This window comes from Ipomoea nil, unplaced genomic scaffold (genome assembly GCF_001879475.1).
Source record: "Ipomoea nil cultivar Tokyo-kokei standard unplaced genomic scaffold, Asagao_1.1 scaffold1266, whole genome shotgun sequence".
NCBI classification, from domain to species: domain Eukaryota; kingdom Viridiplantae; phylum Streptophyta; class Magnoliopsida; order Solanales; family Convolvulaceae; genus Ipomoea; species Ipomoea nil.
In genome coordinates this window covers 607,014-633,474 of record NW_017617694.1, presented here as the reverse complement: position 1 = coordinate 633,474, position 26,461 = coordinate 607,014, and the positions used below count along the sequence as shown (strand labels likewise).

The following is a 26,461-nucleotide window of genomic DNA, read 5'->3' as shown; positions in this document are numbered from 1 at the left end:
GAGCAGAGATCTTATCTGGAGGATTGTCTGGAGTAAAACTGGAAAAAAAAAAAACACAAGAAAACAAAACAAACAAAAAAAAAACGTCATTAGAGTCACAAAACAAACTTAAATTGAAAACCTGCACACCCCGAGAGCAGCTCGAAGTAACTCAAATCGTGTGTTATCAAGAGGCTTTGTAAATAGATCCGCTAGATTTTTCTCTGTGGAAATATACTCCAGATTGATTTCCTTGTCTTCTACCAATTCTCTTATGAAATGATGCCTTATTTCAATATGTTTAGTTCGGGAATGTTGAACTGGATTTTTTGAGATGTTGATCGCACTAGTGTTGTCACAATAGAGTGTCATGTACTCTTGATGTAGACCATAATCTTGAAGCATCTGTTTCATCCATAGGAGTTGAGTACAGCAACTACCAGCTGCGATGTATTCAGCTTCAGCTGTGCTGAGAGATATCGAGTTTTGCTTCTTGCTTAGCCAGGCAACTAAGTTCTTTCCCAAAAAGAAACAACCACCAGATGTACTTTTGTGATCATCTGCATTTCCAGCCCAGTCGGCATCACTGTATCCTACAAGATTCAGATTAGTATCATTTGAAACCCAAATGCCATAATTGAGAGTACCTTTGACATATTTTATTATCCTTTTTACGGCTTTAAGATGTGATTCTTTAGGAGCTGCTTGAAACCTGGCACATATTCCAACACTGAGCATAATTTCTGGACGACTGGCTGTCAGATACAGTAGACTCCCGATCATGCTCCTATATAAAGTAGGATCAATTGGCTTCCCTGATTCATCTTTGCTTAATTTTGTAGTTGTAGATATTGGCGTTCTTGCTTCTTTGGCTGACTCAAGTCCAAACTTTGTTAGTAGGCCTTTTGCATATTTTTCTTGAGATATAAAAATACCTTCATTGGTTTGTTGGACTTGTAGTCCTAGAAAATAGGTTAGTTCGCCAATCATACTCATTTCGAATTCCTGTTGCATGACTTGAACCAGCTGATCTGTAGCACCTGTTTGAGTGGAACCAAAGATAATATCGTCAACATAGACCTGAGCAATTGTAATATGCTTACCTGACCTTTTGATAAATAAGGTTTTGTCGACTCCCCCTCGGTTGTAGCCGTGCTGGAGAAGATACTGGGATAGTCTTTCATACCAGGCCCTCGGAGCTTGTTTTAGACCATATAGAGCCTTGTCCAGTTTGTAGACATAGTCAGGATGATGAGGATCTTCAAACCCTTTAGGTTGAGCAACATATATATCTTCGGACAGATATCCGTTTAGAAAAGCCGTTTTGACATCCATCTGGAACAATTTTATTCCTAGAGCACACGCTATACATAGAAGAAGGCGAATAGACTCTAGTCGTGCTACTGGTGCAAATGTCTCTTCATAATCGATACCTTCAATTTGAGAGTAGCCTTGTGCAACTAGTCTTGCTTTGTTGCGAGCAATGTTTCCAGCTGAATCGGTCTTGTTGTGAAAGATCCACTTTGTTCCTACAACATTTACACCGTCAGGTTTAGGGACTAGATTCCATACCTTGTTACGTTCAAATTGTCCGAGTTCTTCCTGCATGGTTTTAATCCAGTGTTCATCAGATAGGGCTTCTTTTACCGTCTTGGGTTTGATCTTTGATGTGTAACACGTATACCCTGCAAGCTCGAGGTAATTACGTTTAATCCCTCTAGTCCTTACCCCAGAGGATGGATCTCCTATGATATTCTGAGTAGGGTGATCTTTGTGAAGACGGGTAGCCCCTTCGAGCGCTCCAGCATCTGGGTCTGGACTAGGTTCTGGAGCAGTATCCGGAGAAGATTGAGTAGAGTCTGATGCTGTAGTTTCAGGGGTTTCTGGATTATCTGTGGCAGGTTCTGGAGTAACTTCTGGGTTAGAGACACTTATAACCTCAGTTATTTCCTCAGGTTGATCATCAACCACCACGTTTGCCGATTCCATGATAGATTTTGTAACTTTGTTATAGACACGGTAGGCACGACTATTCGTTGAATACCCAAGAAAGTACCCTTCATCACTTTTAGGCTCGAATTTTCCGGTTGGGTTTCGATCCTTCAAGATAAAACACCGTGAGCCGAAAATATGAAAGTAATTAATATTAGGCTTCTTACCTTTCCATATTTCATATGGAGTATGATGCGTTCCGGGTCGTAGATATACTCGGTTTATCGTGTGACAAGCAGTACTTACTGCTTCAGCCCAAAATCTCTGAGGCAAGTCTTTTGCATTGAGTAGAACCCGAGCCATCTCTTGAATCGTCCGATTCTTTCTTTCAACCACACCATTTTGTTGTGGTGTTTTGGGTGCTGAATACTCATGGAAAATACCGACTGATGCACACCAATCATCAAAAACTTGATTATCGAATTCACGTCCATGATCACTTCTAATGCGTATGATTGGCTCATTTTTCTCTTTTTGGAGTTTTAGGGCCAGGGCTTTGAAGGATTCGAAAGTTTCTGACTTTTCCCTGAGAAAACTGACCCACGAAAACCTAGAAAAATCGTCAACACAAACTAAAATGTACCTTTTACCTCCAATGCTTTCTGTTCTGGTAGGTCCAATGAGGTCCATGTGAATGAGTTCCAGGCAGTGTGTGGTATTGATCATATTTTGAGAGGTATGCGCTGCTCTAGTTTGTTTTCCAGCTTGACAGGCGCTGCATACTCCAGATTTTTCTACTTTGATACTCGGTAGACCCCGAACACCCTCAATCTTTATCAATTTTTCAAGAGAGCGATAATTCAAGTGACCTAACTTTTGATGTCACAGTTTTGATTCTTTTATGCTAGACCTATAACAATAAGAATCGTTAGTAAGTATATAACAATTATCAGAAGAGCGTTTACCTTCCATGACACAGTTCTTTTTGTAGTCTGTAACGTTGCAGCTGCCTTTTGTAAAGCAGACTTTCCACTCTTGATCACATAATTGGCTGATACTAATCAGATTTGCATGCAGACCTTCCACCAATAGAACTTGTTGGAGTTTGGGTAGACCTGTGATATTTAGAGTGCCAATTCCAGTGATCTTTCCCTTAACACCGTCGCCAAAAGTTACTTCTCCTGTACTTCCCTTTATGTTGTTTAGGTATTTAGCATCACCCGTCATATGCCGCGAGCATCCACTGTCAAAATACCATCTCTCTTTTCTGTTAGTACTCGTAGAGTGGAAAGAGACATGACATACAAAGTCACTTTTCTTCACCCAAATTTGCTTGACAAACGGGGTGATAGATTTGTTTGTGAATTTCTCACAACGTTGGTCTTTGTAGAAGTAGAAGCACTCCGGTTTTGTATGTCCGCGTACCCTGCAGTAATGACATATAGGATTATACACTCTAACCTTGATTGATGTTTTCCTTGGAGCAAAGTTAATTTGACGCCGAGCTGTACTAGTTTCTGGACGATCTTGAACTGCTCCAGAGACTGAGTCAGAACCTGAGGCTTTGACGAAAATTGTAGTGGCTTTGTCCTTTCCTCCAGAGTAGCCTAACCCATATTTTGTAGACGTCTTTCGACCAGAATCTAAAATTTGGTCTAAGGTGGATGTGTTGTCCATCATTTTTATCTTGCGTTTGAGTTGCTCCAGCTCCTTTTTGAGATCTTCTAGCTCATGTTTGAGATTTTCTTCTTTCTTGTGACTGTCTTCAATGATGTTGTCCCTGTCAGATATTTTAGATAGATACACTTTTTTGGCATTTTCTAGAATGCTAACCTGACTAGACAGAGACCTATTGACTTTTACAAGAATTTCCCATTTTGCATACAATTTTTTATATTCTACTTCAAATGAAGGTGCAGGTAAGTCTTGGTCTTCTGATGACACATACTCTTCAATTTCTGATTCTTCGCCAGTTGTAGAAGCAGATACGGTAGTTGTAAGAGCTGTAAAGGCAACAAAGTTTCCTGAGATCTCATCTGGATCAGAACCTGGATAAGTTTCTGGTTCATCATCATCACTCCAGGTAAGGGCAACTTTCATTGACTTCTTCCTTCTCAAATAGGTTGGACATTCAGCCTGCACATGGCCATACCCTTCACATTCATAACACTTGATCCCTTTGCCTCCGGTTTTGTCTTTAGATTGAGAGTTCCGAGAAGCACCTGGTCGTTGGCTGGATGAATTTGATCTTTGATTGTTTCGATTTGCACTTGATCCTGATCCTTTTTTGCCTTGAAACTTGACAAGCTTTCCAGTTTGTCTTTGTTTTACCTGTTGCAACAATTTAGAAAAACCTTTAGTTAAAAAGACTACTGGATCATCACTTACCTCATCTGGATCAGAAACAGCTCCAGCGTCTTCTACAGTGAATGCTACGGTTTTTCCTTTTGTTTCAGGTCCGCCTAAGATTTCCATCTCATAAGTTTGTAGGCTTCCCATCAATTGTTGTACCGTTTTCTTTTCCCATCCATCGTGCTCCTGAATGGCTGTAACTTTCATTCGAAACCTTGGAGGGAGTGAGCGAAGAATCTTTTTGACGAGTCGTTCTTGAGTGATTGGTTCGCCTAAAATGCTTGCCCTATTGGCTAGTTCTTGTACCCGAGCATGAAAATCCACTATGGTTTCATCATCTTTCATCTTTAGATCTTCAAAGTCGGTTTGAACCATTTGGAGTTTGGATTGTTTAACTGATGCAGTTCCTTCATAGGTAGTTTCTAGGGCATCCCAAGCGTCTTTGGCCGAATCACATCCTGCAACAATGGTAAATTGACTCTCATGCATTAAAGAAAATATAGTATCTAACGCTTTATGATTGAAGCTTGCGGTAGTCATCTCAGTCTCTGTCCATTCCGCTTCTGGTTTGAGGACTGGAGGATCTCCTGTATTGTCTCCATCTTTGGTGGGATGAGACCAACCAGTGAGAACAGCCCTCCAGACCCTCTAGTGCACCAACCACGTGGTACGACGGGCACTCAAAGACCTGGCGAATGATGGCTTCTCCCCTTGAGCTCGTAGATGCATTTTGGTGCGGGCCTTCCAGTACGCATAGTTGTCACCTGTTAGCTCAGGAGGTGCTCTATGTCGTTCCATTCTGTAAGACTCAATGCACAGTGAGCAACAAGTAAACCAGATAAACAAAATAAGAGACAGATGCTGAGATCTTGAGTTCAAAAAACACGTGATAGCCAGATCGGTTAGACTAGTAATTTAAGTCCCCGAGCTCTGATACCAATTGAAAAAGCACGTGAGTCTTGAATGCAAGATATAACCTTTAAAACCTTTACTTTATTTCAATTATAAAGCTGGACTAGAAGACAACATATTCCAGATATAATAAAGAACATGAAATAAATAGCAGTAAAAGAAAGCATGCACCAGGATATGTTCACGCAGTTCGGAGCCTCACTCCTACGTCTGCGGGGCCACTCACATCAACCCAAATCCACTATGATGAAAAATGGAGTACAAGAGGATAGTTAATTACACTCTACAGTATAACCTATAACTACTCCAGAACCTACTCTAGTGGATCCGATGTGCAGGCGTTCTTCATTTCTTCATGATCTGATTGCAAGATCTTCTTCACACACAACAATACAGATTATATTTGGTATAGATGCACCAAGATTTTCAGCTTAAGACATTGTGAAAGAGTGCGCAATTTGAATGCTAATTAAGGTAGCATTATATAGGTTGTAAAAGCTGTTTTGATCCTCAAAACATGCACTCTTCCATTCCTAGAATTCGGCTGCTCCATTAGATGTAGATCTCCCTATTTATAGGGTCTTGAATAAGTACTTTTGAATAAGCTTTATATCTCCTGGAATACTTCCGTGCGCTGATCCAGTCAACTGCTCCAGACGCCGTGACTAATCCAGGACTATTTTGACAACTAATCTAAGCCAATAAAACAGAGGTTTAAACATGCAATATTTTACACTTACAGAATCTGATTGTTTAGTCTTTTGTAATGCTTTTAATTCTTGTAATTTGGGTTTTTCGTACGTAGATTTAGCTGTGAAGCAATGTCTATTGATTGCTAGGGACATTGGGAACGTTGTTGTTCGCCATGTCAAGAGATCAACGAATCAAGTGGCTCATGTCCTTGCACGGGCAACTGATTCATCGACTGACTCGGAGTCTTGGTCTGTTGTACCCCTGCGTGTATTTCAAGCCTTCTGCTTTAATGATATCTTTTACTTTGGTTTCAAAAAAAAAAAAAGAAAAGATGATTTAAAGCAATAATTACTGAATTACATGCATAAAATATTTCTAAAACATAAAAGTTTTCAACAGTAAATTTGCTTTAATTTATTATTATCACACAGAGATAGTACAAGTATTTTGAACATTGAAAAGTAAACGCCAATTGTTTTTCATATTACGTAGTCAATTTAAATTCAAAACATTCTATTCATCATTCAAGAATTGATGAGAATTTCATGCACGGGTTTAACTCACTAGTTTAGTAGACAGTATTTGGGAGAAGAAATCAAGGTTCCAACCTCGACAGTCAAGTCTTGTTAATCGTTCTCTTCTGTGTATAAATATATAAAATGACACATATATATTTGACAATTCAATGTTAGAAAAACAGTGCAGCAGATCTTCCCCAGAGTTCAACCATGTCAGCCGCCATCTTCATAATCCTCATACCAATTATACTCTTCTTCTTCTTCTTCTTCTTCAATCCATTATTTGTTGAAGCACAAAGTGGGCATCTTCCCCCAGATGAATGTGAGCCGCCCCTCAGCTCTGATCTGTGTTGTTTTCTAGCTTGGTGATTATGAATTACATATGTATTAACAGCTAGATTTTGTTGAATTAATGTATATATATGGAATGAAGTAAATGCACTGAAGGAAATAGGTGATCAACTGGGGAAGAAGGACTGGGATTTTAGACTAAATCCTTGTGACAAAAACAACTCTAACTGGTTGACACCAGATAGGGAGGATATGCCTCTGTACACTAATACTCTCACTTGCAATTGTAGTTTCCCTGCTGGTATTTGCCATGTCCAAAGCATGTAAGCTATTTTTCCTTCTACCCAATACTCTCATTATATTACTCTTTTCTTCAATTTCTCATTTAATTTCTTCTTTCTCGGATCCCATTTTTGTTGCAATGATTTTGATCCTGTTGTTGGTATGCTTTGCCCCCTGGATGGTCAGGTTAAGAAACTTAGGGGGTGTTTGATATATAGCTATTAGCTGATTGGGTTAGTCAGTTTGACTAGTTGATAGCATTAAAGTGTTTGGTAAATTAGTTGAAAGTGTTTGGCAAAATGACTTTCTCAAACAGTTGATGGAAAAAATTACTTTGACCAGTTTTTTGAATTTTAGCATTTTGGAGCAATAAGTTATTACGAAATGCTAATTAATCAAACACTCTTATTGATTGTTTAACAAGTCAAACAACTAATATTGGTAAAATAGGCCAAAATTAGCTAATAAGCTAATTATACAGGGCCTATAGTCAAACTAAACTAAACTTGTATTATGTTAGTGTATATATTATACATTGTAGTAAGTCTGATGTTTAGTTTAGTTTAGGTTGGTAATAAGAGTCTAAAAGATTATAATTTCACCTTGCATTTAAGCTTATTTTCCTTGTTATTTGTTATATTTTTGCCCAAAGTGTCCTCATTTGATTCATTTGTGTGTTTATGTGTAATTCTTGATGATTTAGATGAATTGAGTGATTTTTGGGGCATTTTGGATGCTTGTAGAGCCAATGGGAGTCAATGAGAAGCTATGAAGATGGAGAAACACCTTTTAGAGAGCCAAATTATGGTGTGTTTATTGGTCTTGGTCATTTGGACAAACAAAGGCAAAAGTGGAGCAAAAGAGCAAGAAGTTGAAATTCCCGCACAAATCGTCCACTGCTCGGTTTTTTGATCATATCTCTGCATAGGAATGTCCATATCAAGTGAATTTTATATCATTGGAAAGCTAACTTGAAGAGCTACAACTTTGATGAAGACAACAAATACTAATTCAAAGGTTTTGAGGGTGAAAACTGGCCTAGAAGACGACCTTAGTGCTCAGGCAGTGTACACTGCCTGTGGCCACGGGTCTGGCCACGGCCGTGGCCACACCCGTGGCCACTGGGCAGTGTGCCCTGCATTTCTGGCCACGGGTGAAGCCACGCCCGTGGCCAGCCCTCTGCAACTTTTTGCAGCTCGTTTTTTACCCTTTTAAGGGGATTTTTCCACCCCAAAACATATCTTTCATTACATCTTTCATTTCCCTTTCATTTCTCTAGTTAGGGTTAGTTTAGAATAGCTTAGATTAGTGTAGATTTGTGGTTCCTTTCCATTTTCAAGCTCAAGAACATTGCAACTCTTGGATTTCAAGGCTTCAATAGAGAAGTTTTCTTATTCATCTCTTCTCTTTACTTTTCATCTATGCTTTCAATTTCTCTTTCAATATTGTGTATCTATTGTTAGATTATGAGTAGCTAAGTGTTTTGGGACTAGGATTTGGTTTGATTTCTTGCTATTGATGCCTATTTGAGTTGTATTGCATAAAGGGGATTATTTGGGTGATCTAGGGTTGTTGTGTGAAATGGGTTTGTTGAGAAATTTGTGTATGATTGTTGGATCCCAATTATATGCTTGATTTGGAGTGTGTTTGTTGCTACGAGAGTAGAGCTTGTACACTAGCCACACATTCACACACTTAATGCCCAATACGAGAGTATTTCGGGTATTAAGGAGAATTTATGCCTTGTGTTCTTGCCTGGGCAACCTTGGGTTGAATTGCCACGAGAGTGGAGTTTAAGGTTAGGTTGCAAGTCCAAATAGCTACGAGAGTGGTATTTGGACACTTTTGTGCATCTCACTTACCCTATGCCTTGTTTAATTCCCTAATCTTGAGTACAATATTTGGCATCTTAGCTTGAATCAACCAAGTCCCGGTCCTTTGTTTTACTTGTCTTATTTGTTATTAGCCTAATCACATCAAACCAACTCCTTACCAATAGGTCTAGCTTCTAAACGAATAGTTCTAGCTTGTGTTTAGCTTCACTTTGCATCAATTCCTAACATTACAAGAGCCATCTCCAGTGGAACGATATCTAAACTCTATACTGTGATTTGATACTTGATGGATGCGTGAAAACCGTCCTCATCAAATTTGGCGCCGTTGCCGGGGATGGCTTGGTTTTGATTGTTTTGTGGTAGTTAACTTTGATGAATGACTATTCTAGGAGACTAGACCATTTTTTCTATGTTTTTATTTTCTTTTTATTTGCCTTATGTGCTCAAGTGCTAATTGCTCAAATATGTATGGGTATGAGTTTCAAGGATCCTTACCACCATTCCAAATTTCTCCCCATGGATATGAATTGAATTGGAATATGAGCCAAACATATGGAGGAATTGAACAACAAGAACCACATCTCAATCTTGCCTACATGAGTCGAGAACCTTTTCAAGGAGGCACACCATCATTTACAATGCCACAACCTTTATGGTGTACCATTTGTGGAGGAGCACATGATGCCGAAAGTTGCTATATATTGGCTCCTAACTACTAACATTTGTGCCAATTTCAAGAGCCCTCTTACCAAGAGCCTCAACAAGGATTTCAATCCCTTGATCAAGAGCCCGAGATGATGTCCAAATTGATGAGTTTGATAATGGAAACGTCTTCACGAGTGGATGAGTTACAAACTCAATCGGAAAACATGATGGCTCAAGTACAAAGTTGGGCAACTCAAGAGCCGATTCAAGATTCATTGTCCAACGAAGAGGTTCAACAAGAGTTTCCCTTATCTAATGAATGGAATGAGGTTGATGGAGATTTGAATGTAAGGGAAAATCTTGAAAATGAAGTGCTTGAAGAGTGTCTTGAATCCAACCATTTGAATGAGAAAGAAGACAAGATTGAGACTCAAATTGAGATTCAAGATGATGGTGGCAAGGAATTTTTGCAAAGCACCCCATTTGAAGAAGAAGTTAATGAGAGTGAAGTTGATAACATGCACGGTGAATTTGATGAATGCTCTCCAATGAATGATACTCTCATTAGTGAAGACTTTAGAAGAGTGTGGGAACCGGGAGGAGTTGATGTTCTTGAAAGTGGAGGCCCGCATTGGCCTATATTTGAATCGAAGGATTCCCACTTCTTATTGGTGCATGAGAAAGATCCAAGACTCTCTTTATTTGCAAATGAAAAGGAAAGTCAAGAAGAGAAAAGAAGTGAAGACCAAGAAAATGATCAAGCTCTTGAGTATTATCAAGACCCAATCTTTAGGAAGAAGACCTCATTTGATTTATGGATAAAAAATGGATTTGAGGAAGAGATATTCTTGGAGTTTGATTTGGATGAGCTTAGTGTCTTAAACTTTCAAGTGGTGAAGATGAGCTTAATGGAATTTATTGATGGCCACCACTTGAAGAAATACCTAGAAGAAAAGGTTGATAGAAAGATGGGAATTTTTCTCCTTCAATCCATTGATGGTTGAACACTTGAGAGGTTGAGTCGAGCTAGCGACGTTAAACTTAGCGCTTCATGGGAGGCACCCCATGTTATCTTTCACTTTATTGCATTTTATCTTATTTTTTCTTTATATTTTGAATTTTGATTTATTATGCTTTCACTTATGCTTTCATGTGTATATTCCCTTGACTCTAGGAGTGACACTAAGGAGTATGCTCAATTCCAAGAAGGTTTCATGATGATTCTTTGGCACAAGAAGATTCATTAAGGGAGTCTCATCTACCTTCTTTACTTTCTTTAAATGTGTTTAGTGCTTTACTTAATGTAGATAGTAGAGATTGTGCTCCTTATGCTTATTGTGCCACCATTTTTCTCCCCTCGTGCTTTATCGATGTAGCCTTTAAGTGTGGGGGAGGGGATAATTTGGGTGTTTTCTAAAAAAAAAATTGAACTTTTTGAAACCTTGCTTGGATGACTCATTGTGCTTTGTGTTGAATAAATTGCCTTTATATACTTGAATTTGTGATTACTCCCCTTTGTTGGTTTGTGGTTTGCTTGGTGGAACTTGTTACAATGCAACTTGTGATTGATGAGTCAAGGTGTAACACATGATTGATCTATTCTCTTGCTAATGGTCTTGTTAACCACTTAATAATTGAATAAATTCTTGATCTTGTGTGTTGTGCATTGCTAGTGAAGGCTTATGTGAGATTCCGGTAATGGTTGTTTTGCTAGAACTTGCCTCATTACTCTTCAAGTGAAATCTAAGATTTGCATGTTTTGAAATGATTTAGGCCATTTTTGTTTAGCCCAAGCCTTTAAATCTACCCTTGTACATATTTGTTTACCCCTAGTTGTCCCCGTTGAGCCTTTTGTGTTTGTTCTATAAGTGCTAAGCACTTAATCCCCTTTGTGTTTGTTCTTCTTGTGTAGACCCTTGTCATTTAACCCTTAAACCTTAGCCAAAATGTTTCCCTCCACCCTTGAGAGAATAGTGCACTTGTTCTTTTTGTTGGAAGTGATTCTTTTTCTTTTTGGAGCTTGTTTTGTTAGCAACACTCTCTATATTGTTATCTAAGTGTGGTGGTCTTGATTTATTGAAAAAGTTTCTTTGTTGATTTTGAAAAAAAAAAAAAGATGAGAAAATTGAAAGAAAAAAAAACTCATGAAAATGTTGAAAAGAGATGAAGAAATGAAAAAGAAGAAGTTCAATAAAAGTTGGATAGTTTGCTTTGAAAATTGTTCTCAACCTCCACTATTTTAGAGTATTGCTTTGTGTTTAGTTGTTAGTTGCTCCTTAGTTCTTTGATGTCATATCTCTTCCTATCTCAATTGTGAATAAGTGCGAAGTTCTCTCTTTTATTTGATTTCCTTACCCCTTCTTTGTCAACCATTCACCCTTAGCCTCATTACAAGCCTAATAAAAGTCCTACTTGATCTTAGCATGCAATCTTAGAGTTGAACTAGTGGGAGTATGAAGGGCAAGCCTATGGAATCTCATTCAAAGCCAAGTTTTGCATAATCTCAACTTAGTATTTGTGCACACTTGATCCTCACGTTCTATAATAATTTTGGTGCTTGGTTATTGGCTTGAGAATGGAACTTGTGTGGAATGCTAAGATGATTCTTGAAACAAGTTGTGTTGTGTCGAGTTGGATTGTGGTTTGTTAAGTTGTGCAAAGTGGGAGTATGATCAACTTCAGTGCTATATTGGTGGTTTAGTCCTTGTTTTTGCTTGAGGACAAGCAAAGGTTTAAGTGTGGGGGAGTTAATAAGAGTCTAAAAGATTATAATTTCACCTTGCATTTAAGCTTATTTTCCTTGTTATTTGTTATATTTTTGCCCAAAGTATCCTCATTTGATTCATTTGTGTGTTTATGTGTAATTCTTGATGATTTAGATGAATTGAGTGATTTTTTGGGCATTTTGGATGCTTGTAGAGCCAATGCGAGTCAATGAGAAGCTATTGTTAGGAACATTGTATTAGGATTTTGATGATACCAATGTAATGTAGAAAAGTAGACCCCTAACCATTAGATGTTTTTGTTTCGCTACTTTCGTCCTAGACGAGAGTTGCCATAACTCTTTTGTGATTCGTGTTAAGCTAGACAAACACACGAAAATGAGTTATGACTAGATGTTAGGATCTCCAAGGCGAAAGAAGACACGAGACATGAAGAACAACAACGAGAGTCAAGCAGGAGTTGTCAACAAACACGAAAGGACAGTGTTTGTAAAAGACGATCTTCATTAAACATTACCTCTCTTCAACAACGAGAAGAATGTTTCACCTGTCTGATTTGACAACATCCTAGGACAATAAGGACTTCATTTTATGGGACTCACTTTTCAAGAAGCATTAAATGAAGATGTACTATCTCTTGGAGCTAAAGGACAAAACCCTAATGCTTTCCATACCTTCAACGGCTACATGGTACAACCTCATTAATGAAGCATTTAATGCATGAAGCTCCCCGGTCCTTGTCCAATGGTTAAAAGGTTCGAAAAATTTCATCTCCCTCCAACGGATGGATTTTCATCACCTATATAAACTCACCTTCATCAACTAAGAAGGTGCTGGTTCATTATCACTCGACTTACTCACTTACAAAAGCTCTTGAAACGTCTACGATTTACAAAAAGCTTTTGTGAACCAGTCTTTGAGGTGTTAAGTTACTTGGAGAATCACTTGTCCTACACCTCAAGGAAGTCTTGACATCAGTTTGAAGCTATCATATCTCAGAGTCAAGATCTCTTTGTTGGAGAATTCAAGAAATCATTTTCTACCAACCTCAACTCAGGAGAAGAAGTTGATAGAGGCGGAGTAAACTCGAGGAGTTGAAAAACCTACGAAGGCTGTCCGGCTTAGTGATCAAGGAAGTCTTTGTGTAATTGTACTAAGAGTGATAGTGCAATCCTTCCAACAGTTGTGGAAGAAGAGTGGAGTAGGCAACATTGGCCGAACCACTATAAAATCTCGTGTCCTCCTTAACCCCTTACTTACGCTTTTTATTTTGCTCTCATATCATTTCTTCATTATCATTACCGAAAGTTTGTCTAATTACGTAAACTCGTGCAAAGTATTTTAAAACGAATTTATCTTATCCGCTGCGCCAAGACACCGAAAGGTGACGTTTAGGGCTTCTAACGAAAAGAGTCTATTCACCCCCCCCCCCCCCCCCCCCCTCTAGACTCTCATCTCATTCTATCGGGACCAACATCTATGAAGATGGAGAAACACCTTTTAGAGAGCCAAATTATGGTGTGTTTATTGGTCTTGGTCATTTGGACATCCAAAGGCAAAAGTGGAGCAAAAGAGCAAGAAGTTGAAATTCCCGCACAAATCGTCCACTGCTCGGTATTTTGATCATATCTCTGCGTAGGAATGTCCATATCAAGTGAATTTTATATCATTGGAAAGCTAACTTGAAGAGCTACAACTTTGATGAAGACAACAAATACTAATTCAAAGGTTTTGAGGGTAAAAACTGGCCTAGAAGACGACCTTAGTGCTCAGGCAGTGTACACTGCCTGTGGCCACGGGTCTGGCCACGGCCATGGCCACACCCGTGGCCACTGGGCAGTGTGCCCTGCATTTCTGGCCACGGGTGAAGCCACGCCCGTGGCCACACCCGTGGCCAGCCCTCTGCAACTTTTTGCAGCTCGTTTTTTACCCTTTTAAGGGGATTTTTCCACCCCAAAACATATCTTTCATTACATCTTTCATTTTCCTTTCATTTCTCTAGTTAGGGTTAGTTTAGAATAGCTTAGATTAGTGTAGATTTGTGGTTCCTTTCCATTTTCAAGCTCAAGAACATTGCAACTCTTGGATTTCAAGGCTTCAATAGAGAAGTTTTCTTATTCATCTCTTCTCTTTACTTTTCATCTATGCTTTCAATTTCTCTTTCAATATTGTGTATCTATTGTTAGATTATGAGTAGCTAAGTGTTTTGGGACTAGGATTTGGTTTGATTTCTTGCTATTGATGCCTATTTGAGTTGTATTGCATAAAGGGGATTATTTGGGTGATCTAGGGTTGTTGTGTGAAATGGGTTTGTTGAGAAATTTGTGTATGATTGCTGGATCCCAATTATATGCTTGATTTGGAGTGTGTTTGTTGCTACGAGAGTAGAGCTTGTACACTAGCCACACATTCACACACTTAATGTCCAATACGAGAGTATTTCGGGTATTAAGGAGAATTTATGCCTTGTGTTCTTGCCTGGGCAACCTTGGGTTGAATTGCCACGAGAGTGGAGTTTAAGGTTAGGTTGCAAGTCCAAATAGCTACGAGAGTGGTATTTGGACACTTTTGTGCATCTCACTTACCCTATGCCTTGTTTAATTCCCTAATCTTGAGTACAATATTTGGCATCTTAGCTTGAATCAACCAAGTCCCGGTCCTTTGTTTTACTTGTCTTATTTGTTATTAGCCTAATCACATCAAACCAACTCCTTACCAATAGGTCTAGCTTCTAAACGAATAGTTCTAGCTTGTGTTTAGCTTCACTTTGCATCAATTCCTAACATTACAAGAGCCATCTCCAGTGGAACGATATCTAAACTCTATACTGTGATTTGATACTTGATGGATGCTTGAAAACCGTCCTCATCAATTGGCTGGGATGGGAGATGGGGGAATTGAAGGGGGAAGGGTAGGATGAGGGTCAGATTATTTATTTATTTTGATAATAAATGTTTTTTTGACTTTGCCAGACTATATCTATCATTGACCCCATAAACCAACTCCAGGCTCATGAGGGGTAATTCAAGCCAAATAAGGATCAAAACCCCTATCTACTGTTAAAAGCAAGTCTTAAATAAGGCTTTGAGCCAATTTGGGATCGAACCCCCCATCTACATTTGGAAGCAAGTCATAAAATTTCTCACCTACTAGGCCAATGCCCAATGGCTTTTTTTCGTATCGGGAAAAGGAAAACAAAGTTACATATATATTTCAATAGTACAATTCTTTTGGTATTAAAGTGATTCTACTAGAAATGGTTGACTTCAATATGATAATAGTAAAGTCTTAGATTAATAGCATATTAACAAAGTATAAAGGTTACTAGGACACATCATCCTAATAGTCTATACTGCTTGTGTAAGCAGAATTTTGAAGGGACAGGATCTGCAAGGTGTTCTTCCTCCTGCCTTGGTGAACTTACCCTTTCTCAAGATAATGTACCAACCTACACTTTCTACATTTATGCAATTATCTGTTCTGCTTATTCATATTCTTGGCTTGATTAATAGTATTATTTTTTTGCAGCGATTTCACCCGCAACTACTTGAGTGGTACAATTCCCCCTGAATGGGCTTCTGCCAAATTTGAAAATCTGTAAGTTATGCTGTGTATTATAACCTAAGCTATATATACAAGTGTAAGCCATCTGCTTGTCCATTGTAAAGAAGTGAAAATTTGCAGAACTCTTACTGTGAATCGATTGTCTGGGCCAATTCCAACATACTTGGGAAATATAACGTCTCTTGTATATTTGTATGTTCCCTTGCTCCTCTTTCTCTAGCTACTTACATATGTTTAACATTTTTTGAGGAATTAAATGTTTAGTTTTTGTTGTAACAACGAATGAATTTTCAGAAGCTTGGAGAACAATATGTTCAATGGAACTGTTCCACCCGAGCTTGGGAAACTTTCAAACTTACAGAATCTGTAAGAATCCTTCCCTTCGATCACTAGCTAAATATGAAATTTTCGTTATCACTTGTTTTACGGACGTTTCTCTATTTTTGCTCTCTGTAGCATTCTGAGTGCTAATAATCTCACAGGTGAATTGCCAAAAGAACTTTACGCTCTCACAAATTTGACAGAGCTGTAAGTGCATCATTCATATTCTTAATTTATTTGTTTTCTTCTATAATTTATGTTGATCTTGTGATGTGTCCCCGGAAAACCAATGCAGTAGACTCAGTAGTAATAACTTCACTGGGAAACTGCCTAGCTTTCAGAGTTGGAAAAACCTTCAAAAATTGTAAGCATCCAAATGTAACACTTCAAAATTGGAATGTTTAGATGCAACAATTTTTTTTAATTGACAAACACGATTTGCAGAGAGCTTCAAGCGAGTGGTTTTGAGGGGCCCATACCCGAAAGTATTTCTGTACTCGCAAGTTTGATAGAACTGTGAGTTAAGATTTTCCTTTGACGATTTCGATGATAGCATAATTTGCTATGGCCTATGGATAATATCACCAAATGAAGTTTAATTGTCAACAACATGAATCTGCAGTAGAATCAGTGACCTAAATGGAGGCGGAGGCTCCCGATTTCCTACATTAATAAACATGCCAGGCATGATAAAGTTGTGAGTAACACATTCTCGTTCCAAAAATATAAACTCAAGTTTCGTATTTCCACTATGAGTCGAAGTTATTTATGCAAAAAATAATTTTTGGGTGCAGGATGTTGAGGAGTTGTAATATTTCTGGGACGATACCTAACATAGCTTATATGACAGGCTTGCAATATCTGTAATTTCTGAAACTTGATTCTTCGTTTGATACTTCTCTTGTGTGTAAATTTCGTATCGCCTAAGAGAAAGCTGAAGTATAAGCTGAAAATATATTAAACTTGATACTTACACAACATGAAAACACTCGGCATTTTCAGAAATATAATGCTTGACTATTTTGTTGTGATATATATTGAATTCGCAGAGATTTGAGTTTCAATAATCTAGAAGGAGGGATTGATGGTCTTCAAGATCTTGCTAAAGTGCAATTCATGTGAGTAAACAATTACTTTTGATGTTAACGATTACGTATAATCTATTTGGTCATATTGTTCTAATAGACATCTAAACAACATTCTAGTTATATATGTTTCTTATACTTGCATTTGGTTTTTGTTTGTTCTAGGTATCTTACAAATAACTCACTTAGTGGACCGATTCCTCAGTGGATTCTAAGTCAAGATTCCAGACAGTAAGTTCAGTCTTATACATTAGATGAGTTGTTTATATCTGAGTTTTCAACTATTCTTTGTCATAAAAAGCACTAATGGATTTAGAAGTTGGTGTACAGTGACATCGATCTTTCCTACAATAATTTTGATGAAAACTCAGTGCCAACAAATTGTCGGGAAACCCTGTAAGATTCTGTCCCTTTTATACCTCTACTCTTTCAAATGCTCCTTCAAACATGGATCATTTTAGCTGACTTTCTCATTGTACTATCAGAAATTTGTTCAAAAGCTATAAGGCAGGAGAAAGTTCGTAAGTTTTAACATCTTTTGACAAAGCATATATGTACATATATATATTGATAACATAATTTAGTCCCCAAAGATTTTATTTATTTTTACTTGAGCTCCCTTTTGGCTTTGTATAGAGATGCTGCAAAGTGTTTTCTGCAATGTTCGAAGGGTAAGCACATCCGATCCTCAAAGTGTTAGCCGTTTTCTGTATAAATATATCATTGTATGACTAATGTCTAGTTCATTTTTCTGCAGATTGGTATTCAATTCACATCAATTGTGGCGGAGGCGATGTTTTGATTGGTGACACTACATATGACGCAGATGAAGATTCCACTGGCTTCACGAAATTTGTTCCCACTAGAGAGAACTGGGTAACGAGTAGTACAGGGGTCTTTTGGGATAGAAATAAAACACTGCTCGACTATACAGCAAAAAATAAATCTGTCATCGAGGGAAATGACCCTCAACTCTACCAGACAGCTCGCTTGTCTCCTTTATCTCTGACTTATTATGGACGGTGTTTAGCGAATGGAAACTATACCGTGAAACTTCACTTTGCAGAGGTAGTTATGAGAGATAATAGATCGTTTCAAAGCCTTGGAAGACGCGTATTCGATGTTTATATACAGGTGAACTAAGAATTACAGTTTAAAGTGAGGACTTCAACTGTTAAATGATGTGCATTTGACTATATATAGTGGTTTTATTGGTTCCAGGGTGAAAGGAAATTAAAAGATTTCGATATTGAAACCGTTGCACAAGGAGTCGATAAAGCCTTGGTTGAACAATTTCGAGCAGTAGTCAAAGATAAAACTCTAGAGGTGCGCTTTGAGTATGCTGGGAAAGGAACAACAGCGGTCCCGAGTAGAGGAACATATGGCCCTTTAATATCTGCCATTTCTGTGGAATCTGGTAATCTCTCCTATATATTACCTATGGGAAAATGTTTTATCCTCCCTAATAGTCTTAAACCTGCATACATCTCATTTAATCTCATTTTCAGAAAATTTTTAAAATCTAATTTAATCTCATGCCATTTTTACCTGCAGATTTCAAGCCTCCTCACAAGAGAAAGACTTTAATTATAGCTGTTGCAGTAGCTTCTTCTTTATTTCTTATTTTCACAATTCTCTGTTTTGCTTGGTGGAAAATCTACATCAGAAAAAAGACCTCACAAGAAAACGGTACTTTGACTTTGCAACAATTTGTGCGTGCACTCACTTCACATAGTATCAAATATGCACACACGTGGAGCAACCTCAGCCAAGTTTGTCATGTTGTTGACTTGGTAACCACAAGATTACAAGTTCGACTCCTAGCGTAGCGGCCTGTTGGCTTTCTTGGTTTGAGCCGGTCAGCTGTGGAAAACCTAGGCTGGTTTACCATCTTTTGATTCTCTGCCAGTTAGGGTTACAAGGTGGGAATTACCCAGTGCACACCCCTGGTAGTGGTTGTGAGTTCATTTGGGGAGGGGAAGGAGGAGGGCTTGTTGAAGATGTGCTTGCAGAGGCATCATCACAAACTTTTTTTTTTTCATGCACTATAAATTATATTTCTTAAACTTTTTTTTGGTGCAGAACTACAAAGTCTTGATCTACGAACGGGTCTATTTACCTTAAGACAAATTAAAGCCGCTACAAACAACTTTGATGCTGCAAATAAGATTGGGGAAGGTGGTTTTGGGCCCGTATACAAGGTATAGTGAAATATATGTGGATATTCATAATATGTTTAGTACTCCGATCCGTATGTTACCCTACATATATCAACACTTGTTTTTGGGCTTACTATCATCCATAGATGCTTATGTTGATGTTTTGGGATTTTCCCTTCTGTATAAAACTAGGGTACACTATTGGATGGTACAATTATTGCTGTGAAACAACTCTCATCCATATCAAGACAAGGAAACCGTGAATTTTTGAATGAAATAGGCATGATTTCTTGTTTACAACACCCTAATCTTGTGAAACTTTATGGGTGTTGTGTTGAGGGAAGGCAACTGTTGTTGGTGTATGAGTACATGGAAAACAACAGCCTTGCTCATGCTCTTTTTGGTAAGTTCAAAGTCTTAATTATTTTGGCTGCTAGTCAATAAACAAAGGCATGGGTATTATGAGTTTACGGTTAATTACAGGTCCCGAAGAGTGGCAACTGAAAATAGATTGGTCTACCAGACAAAAAATCTGTGTTGGCATCGCAAAAGGTTTAGCTTTCCTCCACGAAGAATCAGCATTAAAAATTGTTCATAGGGACATTAAAGCCACCAATGTGCTTCTTGACAAAGAACTCAATCCAAAAATTTCTGACTTTGACCTAGCTAAACTTGCCGATGATGGGAATACACACATCATTACAAGAGTTGCGGGGACAATGTAAGATGTTATAACAATTCCTAGTCCATTATGTATTTCGAAATTCATCATATAGTTTTTAAAAGAACAATTAGGCTTGCAACATTGCATCTTGTTGCCATAGGTTGATAGAATTGATCACATTTGCCAAAATTTTGAATCTCCGAACTTCTTTCTACGCTTCTCTGCATTGAACTTTTCAAGAAAATGAACTGTTGTTCTTTACTTTTTTCTCTACAGATGATATATGGCTCCTGAATATGCAATGTGGGGCTACTTAACAGACAAAGCTGATGTCTATAGTTTTGGAGTTGTGGCATTGGAAATTGTTGCCGGAAAAAACAACATGAAGTATCGTCCTAATGAGAACTACGTTTGCCTTCTTGATTGGGTGAGATATATATAAAAACTACCAAACTCATACATAGATACATTGCAGACCTTACAAACTAAGTGGGATGGCTTATTCTTATACTCTGCTGTGTTTTGTTGTATTTATGCACACTTTTCAGGCACTTGTTCTTCAAAGAAAAGGAAATCTAATGGAGCTAATAGATCCAAGATTGGGTTGTGATTTCAACAAAGAACAAGCAATCAGAATGATCAAAGTGGCTTTGCTTTGTACTAATCCTTCTCCAGTCCTAAGGCCATCCATGTCTGCAGTAGTCGGCATGCTTGAAGGCCATGATGATATTCTTGAGTATAATTTCGATCTTCACGAATTCAATTTTGAAGTAATGAGGGACGGTTATGATGAAATGCCAGTCGACTCGAGTACTTCTTCCAACTAAGTAGAATTTTCTTCCTAAGCAAATTAATAGTGAAATATTATATTGCATCCAAAATGTAGAAGAAATTGCATTGTACTATAAAGTTGTATAAATCATAAAGAAACTACAGTGACTATACAAACTAGTTCTATCAATGATATACCATTATCATTAATGAATTAAGGTTTTCTGTAGATGTTCTATCATCGTATTGCACCTGGAACATGAACTATCATAGTCAAGGAACCGGCAGATGTTAGTAAAAGAAATAAATGTTTGTCTTTTGTGAACTATCATTATATCGTGTTTATGTGTATGTATATTATGAACATGAATTTTGTGCATTGTAAACATAAATTTTGTACATTATGAATCCTGATCCACGATATAATTTGCGCCTAGGCGAGAGGTTCCTGCTAGTGGAGACTAGTCAATTTCTTGAATTTCTTAAAGATAACAATTTTTTATTGTTAATTTACATCTGAGGAAAAATTTACTTTGTAAGGAGAATCACTTAATCCGAGTGGTGTTCCATCATAACAATCTCTTATTGCTTGAAGATTGAATTCATGTAGGTCAGATTTGTACTCAGGAATATCATCACAGCCTTCAAGCATGCTAAGAACTGCAGACATGGATGGCCTAAGGACTGGGGAAGGATTAGTACAAAGCAAAGCCACTTTGGCCATTCTGAGAGCTTGTTCTTTGTCAAAATCAGAACCCAGTCTTGGATCAATTAGCTCCATTAGATTTTCCTCTTTTTGAAGAGCAAGTGCCTGAAAATTGTGCATTAAATACGACAAAACACAACAAAATATAAGAATAGGCCACTTAGTTTGATATGTTTGCAATCAATGAATTATAAGTTTGGTAGTACTAATATCTCACCCAATCAAGGAGGCAAATGCAATTCTCATTAGGACGATACTTCACGTTGTTCTTGCCAGAAACAATTTCCAGTGCCACCACCCCGAAACTATAAACATCAACTTTAAATGTTAAGTAGCCCCACAATGCATATTCAGGAGCCATATATCCTCTGTAAAGAGAGAGAAAAAAGAGTAATTGTTACTAGGTATTTTTCTGGAAAGAAACAATGCAAAGTAGCATAAAAAGAAGGATGAAATTAAAAATATCATAATATTTTTTTTATTATAATTTACTATATTTTATTATAATATTTACTATTTCAAGAGCCATTTATTAATTCTGTCAGTTAAAAATATTTGCCTCTTTATACATGGCTGGTGATCATATAGCCTGTTTTTCATCCCTTTGACAAGGATGAAATTTTAAAATTAAAACCAAATCTGTTTATGTTTTAGCATATGAGTAAGAAATGATAAGCGAGCAGATGGAACATACAATTTCTTTCAACTATATGATGAATTTGGAAATACAAAATCAACAAGAAATTGTTATAAGATCTTACCTTGTCCCAGCAACTCTTGTGCTGATGTGTGTATTCTCACCGTCATCAAGTTTAGCTAGACCAAAGTCAGAAATTTTTGGATTGAGTTCTTTGTCAAGAAGCACATTCGTAGCTTTAATATCTCTATGAACAATTTTTATTTCTGATTCTTCATGTAGGAAAGCTAAACCTTTTGCAACACCGACACAGATTCTATGTCTGGTTGGCCAATCGATTTTCAGTTGACAATCTTCTGGACCTATAATTAACTGTTAAGTCAAAATACTTATTGTCTTTGTTATTGCAGCCGAAAAAATTAAGATTTCAAATTTACCAAAAAGAGCATGGGAAAGGCTGTTGTTTTCCAAGTACTCATACACTAGCAGCAATTGCGTTCCCTCAACACAACACCCATAAAGTTTCACAAGATTAGGGTGGTGAAAACAAGAAATCATGCTTATTTCATTCAAAAATTCATGGTTTCCCTGTCTTGATTTTGACGAGAGTTGTTTCACAGCAATAACGGTACCATCCAATAATATGCCCTGATTTTATACACAATGAAAAACCATGATCATCAAATTAAAATAAGCATTTACTGTAAGTCCAAAAATTAAAGGCATGAATTAAAAGATTGACATATTGTGCATATTCTCATTTCTCCATACCTTGTAGACTGGTCCAAATCCACCTTCACCAATCTTATTTGAAGCATCAAAGTTGTTTGTAGCGGCTTTAATTTGTCTTAAGGTAAATAGTCCAGTTCGTAGATCAAGGCCTCGTAGTTCTGCACTAGGATAATGTATGACTTTAGAGAAATTGCTAGTGCATGGAAAAAAATGTTTTTGGGATGAACAAGCTTAAGATTGTCACAATGTCAAAGTTTCCCATACAAAATTAATTAGAACGAAATTGAAATTAAATGAGGAATTTACCCCTTTCTTTTGAGGTCTTGTTTCTAGTGTAGATCTTCCACCCAGCAAAACAGAGAATTGTGAAAACAAGAAACAAAGAAGAAGCCGTTGCAACAGCTATGATTAAAGCCTTCATATTTTTGGGAGGCTTGAAATCTGCAGGTTTGTAGACGAAACATGAGAGTGAATGAGATATCTTTTAACTAACAGAAACAATGAAAAAGTAATCTGCAAAATTGGGTAAGATCGAGTAACTATACATTAACCATATTTAAAATTAAAAAAAAAAAACTATATATTTATATGTTATTAATAAAAAATCTAATTAACCTCATTGGTGCTATATGGGAATCATGACTAATATTACCAGATTCCACAGAAATGGCAGATATTAAAGGGCCATATACTCCTGGAAGTGGGACTACTGTTGTTCCCTTTTCAGCATACTCAAAGCGCAACTCGAGAGTTTTATCTCTGACAACTGCATGAAATTGTTTAACTAAGGCTTTATCAACTCCTTGTGCTGCAGTTTCAATATCAAAATCCTTTAATTTCCTTTCGCCCTGTAGCCAATAAAAACGGTAGCTATAGCCTATAGTGAAATGGATATCACTTAACTATTGAAGTTATCAATTTAAAATGTAAAGTTCTCAGTAGACCTGAATATAAACATCGAACATGCGTCTTCCAAGACTTTGAAAAGATCTATTATCTCTCAGAACTATCTCTGCAAAATAGAGTTTCACAGTATAGTTTCCATTTGCTAAACACCGTCCATTATATGTTAGAGATAAAGGCGACAAGCGAGCTGTCTTGTAGATTTCGGAGTCATTTCCCGTGATGATAGACTTATTTGTTGCTGTATTGTCAAGTGGTGATATAGTTTTATCCCAAAAGTACCCCGTATTACTAGTTACCCAATTCTCTCTATTAGAAACAAACTTTGCAGGGCCCGAATCATCGTCTGCGTCATATGTAGTGCCATTAATCAAAACATTGCGTCCACCACAATTGATGTGAAATGAATACCAATCTGCAGAAAAAATGAAAAAACAAGCTAGACATCAACCTTACAACATTTGATGTATAAATGTATTGTGATATCATGTGCTTACCTTTTGTGCACTTCATTTGACAATTTCCAATATTTCTACGCAAATCCAAAAGCGGGATAAAGTTAAGAAATCTTTGGAGTGACACTATATTCATAGTTTGTTAGAGGATGTTAAAACTTACTCGTTTTCTCCTCCTCCATTATAACTTTTGAACAAGTTTCTAACAAGAAAATGAGAAAGTAAAAAATGATGCATATTTGAAGGAACACTCGAAAGAGTAGATGCTTAGAAGAGACAAAATCTTACAGAGTTTCTCGATTGCAAATCGGTGGCACAGAGCTCTCCTCAAAATTATTGTATGAAAGATCCGCGAAACTGCACACCGTCTTTTAAATTCTATTAGTGCTTTTTATGTCAAGAGTATTAGTTGAAAAGAGCTGATGTAAAATACGACAATCTTCGATAAAAATCATCATAAAAAATTAGGAAAAGCCATGGAAAATCTAGTATGGAAAATAAATAATAATTGAACTACATGAAGTCGAGTATATATAAGACTGAACTTACTTAACTACATTTAATATATCTCGATTTAGAACAGATTGAGGAACTTGCCCACTGAGCGAGTTATTCGTTAGATACCTGAGAATATGAAACAGAACTAAGAATGCTGATTAGCTTTGTATTAGAACAAAATGCCCGAATAGAAGGGAAGTTCGATCTTATGCATGCATAACAGTTAACACCAAAATTGATTTGTTCCTCACAGGTACTGCAGTTTATCAAGACCTTGAAGATCATCAATCCGTCCTTCCAGATTATTAAAACTCAAATCTCTGCAAATTTAATACGACAGCAAAACAGTAAAGCAGAGAAGTATATTTCACTAATATTAAGAAAAAACAACGCTAAGCTAATATTATGATATTAATAATGGAGTTCAAGTTGAAAAGGATGAAAACAAAATTCAAGTTGCGGAAATTACAGTTGTTGCAAGCCTGTCATATTAGCTAAATCAGGTATCTTCCCAGAAATATTACACCTCCTCAACATTCTGCATCCAAAATTAATTAATTTTTTTTTCATAAATAATACCGATTCATAGTAACTTAAGTTCATATTTGGAAAGAAAATGTATTACTCACAATGTTGTCATGCCTGTCATGTTGTTAAATGTAGGAAATCTGGAGACGCCTCCATTTAGGTCACTGATTCTACTGCAAATTCGTGTTATTGACAACTAAATTTTAGTTTGTTGATCTTAACCATAGAAAAATTGTGCTATAAATCTATAATCAAAACATGAGTATTAGCTAAATCGTCAAAGGAAACCTTAACTCACAGTTCTGTCAAGCTTATTGGTACAAAAATATTTTCTGGTATAGGTCCTTCAAAACCGCTTGCTTGAAGCTCTCTGCCAATCATGCTTGTCAATAAATTAATTAAAGACGGTTTCATCCATACAATTCAATTTTAAAGAGTTAGAGTTGAATGCTTACAGTCTTTGAAGGTTTTCCAAACCTTGAAAGCTAGGAATTTTCCCAGTGAAGTTATTCCTGCTAAACCTACTGCATTGTTTTCCCAAGGGGCGAGGACATATGACAAGTCAACATAAACTATAGAAAGAAACGAGAAAAGAGGTTCATAAATTACGAATATGCATTACAATGCACTTACAGCTCAGTTAATTTTGTGAGAGCATTAAGTTCTTTTGGCAATTCTCCTGTGAGGTAATTATCACTAAGAATGCTACAAAAAGCAAAAACAAAGAAAGCATCAAACAAATGAGAACAAAACATTTAAAGTCAGCATATATTTGAAAACATACAGATAAGTAAAAGGCTTACAGATTTTCTAGGTTGGCAAGTTTCCCCAGCTCAGGAGGAACAGTTCCATTGAACATATTGTTCTGCAAGTTTCTGAAAAATCATTTGTTGTTACAACAAAACCCAAACATTAAAAAGTTCCTCTGAACAAGTTAACAAAAGTTTTACTTGTGTAAGCAGAGTGAGAGGAGCAAGGGAACATACAAATGTATAAGAGTTGTTATATTTCCCAAGTATTTTGGAATTGGTCCGGACAATCGATTCACAGTAACAGATCTGCAAATTTTCACTTCTTTAGAATGGACAAGAATTGAAGATGGCTCACACTTGTATAGCTTAGTTTATAATACAGAAGACATCTTACAGATATTCCAATTTGATGGAAGCCCATTCAGGGGGAATTGTACCACTTAAGTAGCTGCGACTCAATTCACTTCAAAAAATAACACTAATAATCAAGCAAGAATATCAATAATATGAGCTGATTCTTGCGT

General features: G+C 37.1%; 3 protein-coding genes across 4 annotated transcripts in view; 2 read left to right on the top strand and 1 right to left on the bottom strand.

Moving 5' to 3' along the window:
- The first annotated feature begins 6,571 nt into the window (after positions 1–6,571).
- LOC109184610 (probable leucine-rich repeat receptor-like serine/threonine-protein kinase At3g14840) lies at positions 6,572–20,538 on the top strand. Of its 2 annotated transcripts, XM_019334630.1 has the most exons (24): positions 6,572–6,708; positions 6,820–7,000; positions 15,531–15,602; positions 15,691–15,759; positions 15,847–15,918; positions 16,021–16,092; positions 16,183–16,254; positions 16,343–16,411; positions 16,492–16,563; positions 16,670–16,744; positions 16,842–16,910; positions 17,097–17,165; positions 17,298–17,363; positions 17,463–17,528; positions 17,618–17,653; positions 17,769–17,803; positions 17,890–18,266; positions 18,354–18,549; positions 18,687–18,821; positions 19,215–19,333; positions 19,484–19,694; positions 19,775–20,012; positions 20,232–20,382; positions 20,504–20,538. In XM_019334630.1, exons 1-23 carry the CDS (start codon positions 6,597–6,599, stop codon positions 20,233–20,235), a joined length of 2,487 nt encoding a protein of 828 aa, XP_019190175.1. In that variant the 5' UTR covers positions 6,572–6,596; the 3' UTR covers positions 20,236–20,382; positions 20,504–20,538. The 2 variants fall into 2 exon arrangements, with proteins under 2 accessions (XP_019190175.1, XP_019190176.1); XM_019334631.1 differs by lacking the exons at positions 19,775–20,012; positions 20,232–20,382; positions 20,504–20,538 and having other exon boundaries at positions 19,201–19,333; positions 19,484–19,596.
- LOC109184597 (probable LRR receptor-like serine/threonine-protein kinase At1g53430) lies at positions 20,239–20,782 on the top strand. Its single transcript, XM_019334615.1, has 2 exons — positions 20,239–20,382; positions 20,504–20,782. Exons 1-2 carry the CDS (start codon positions 20,239–20,241, stop codon positions 20,780–20,782), a joined length of 423 nt encoding a protein of 140 aa, XP_019190160.1.
- A 413-nt stretch (positions 20,783–21,195) lies between these two features.
- The window catches only part of LOC109184598 (probable leucine-rich repeat receptor-like serine/threonine-protein kinase At3g14840), a 43,176-nt gene continuing 37,910 nt past the window's right edge, over positions 21,196–26,461 (bottom strand). The window contains exons 4-24 of the mRNA XM_019334618.1: positions 26,332–26,400; positions 26,172–26,243; positions 25,989–26,060; positions 25,819–25,890; positions 25,641–25,709; positions 25,484–25,555; positions 25,287–25,358; positions 25,127–25,195; positions 24,909–24,977; positions 24,709–24,783; positions 24,448–24,516; positions 24,323–24,361; positions 24,202–24,236; positions 23,746–24,119; positions 23,454–23,649; positions 23,108–23,242; positions 22,841–22,959; positions 22,507–22,717; positions 22,194–22,431; positions 21,650–21,800; positions 21,196–21,537 (exon numbers count right to left, since the gene is read on the bottom strand). Coding sequence (XP_019190163.1) covers positions 21,232–21,537; positions 21,650–21,800; positions 22,194–22,431; positions 22,507–22,717; positions 22,841–22,959; positions 23,108–23,242; positions 23,454–23,649; positions 23,746–24,119; positions 24,202–24,236; positions 24,323–24,361; positions 24,448–24,516; positions 24,709–24,783; positions 24,909–24,977; positions 25,127–25,195; positions 25,287–25,358; positions 25,484–25,555; positions 25,641–25,709; positions 25,819–25,890; positions 25,989–26,060; positions 26,172–26,243; positions 26,332–26,400 — 2,584 coding nt within the window. The 3' untranslated portion in view covers positions 21,196–21,231. The remainder of the gene's footprint in view (positions 21,538–21,649; positions 21,801–22,193; positions 22,432–22,506; positions 22,718–22,840; positions 22,960–23,107; positions 23,243–23,453; positions 23,650–23,745; positions 24,120–24,201; positions 24,237–24,322; positions 24,362–24,447; positions 24,517–24,708; positions 24,784–24,908; positions 24,978–25,126; positions 25,196–25,286; positions 25,359–25,483; positions 25,556–25,640; positions 25,710–25,818; positions 25,891–25,988; positions 26,061–26,171; positions 26,244–26,331; positions 26,401–26,461) is intronic.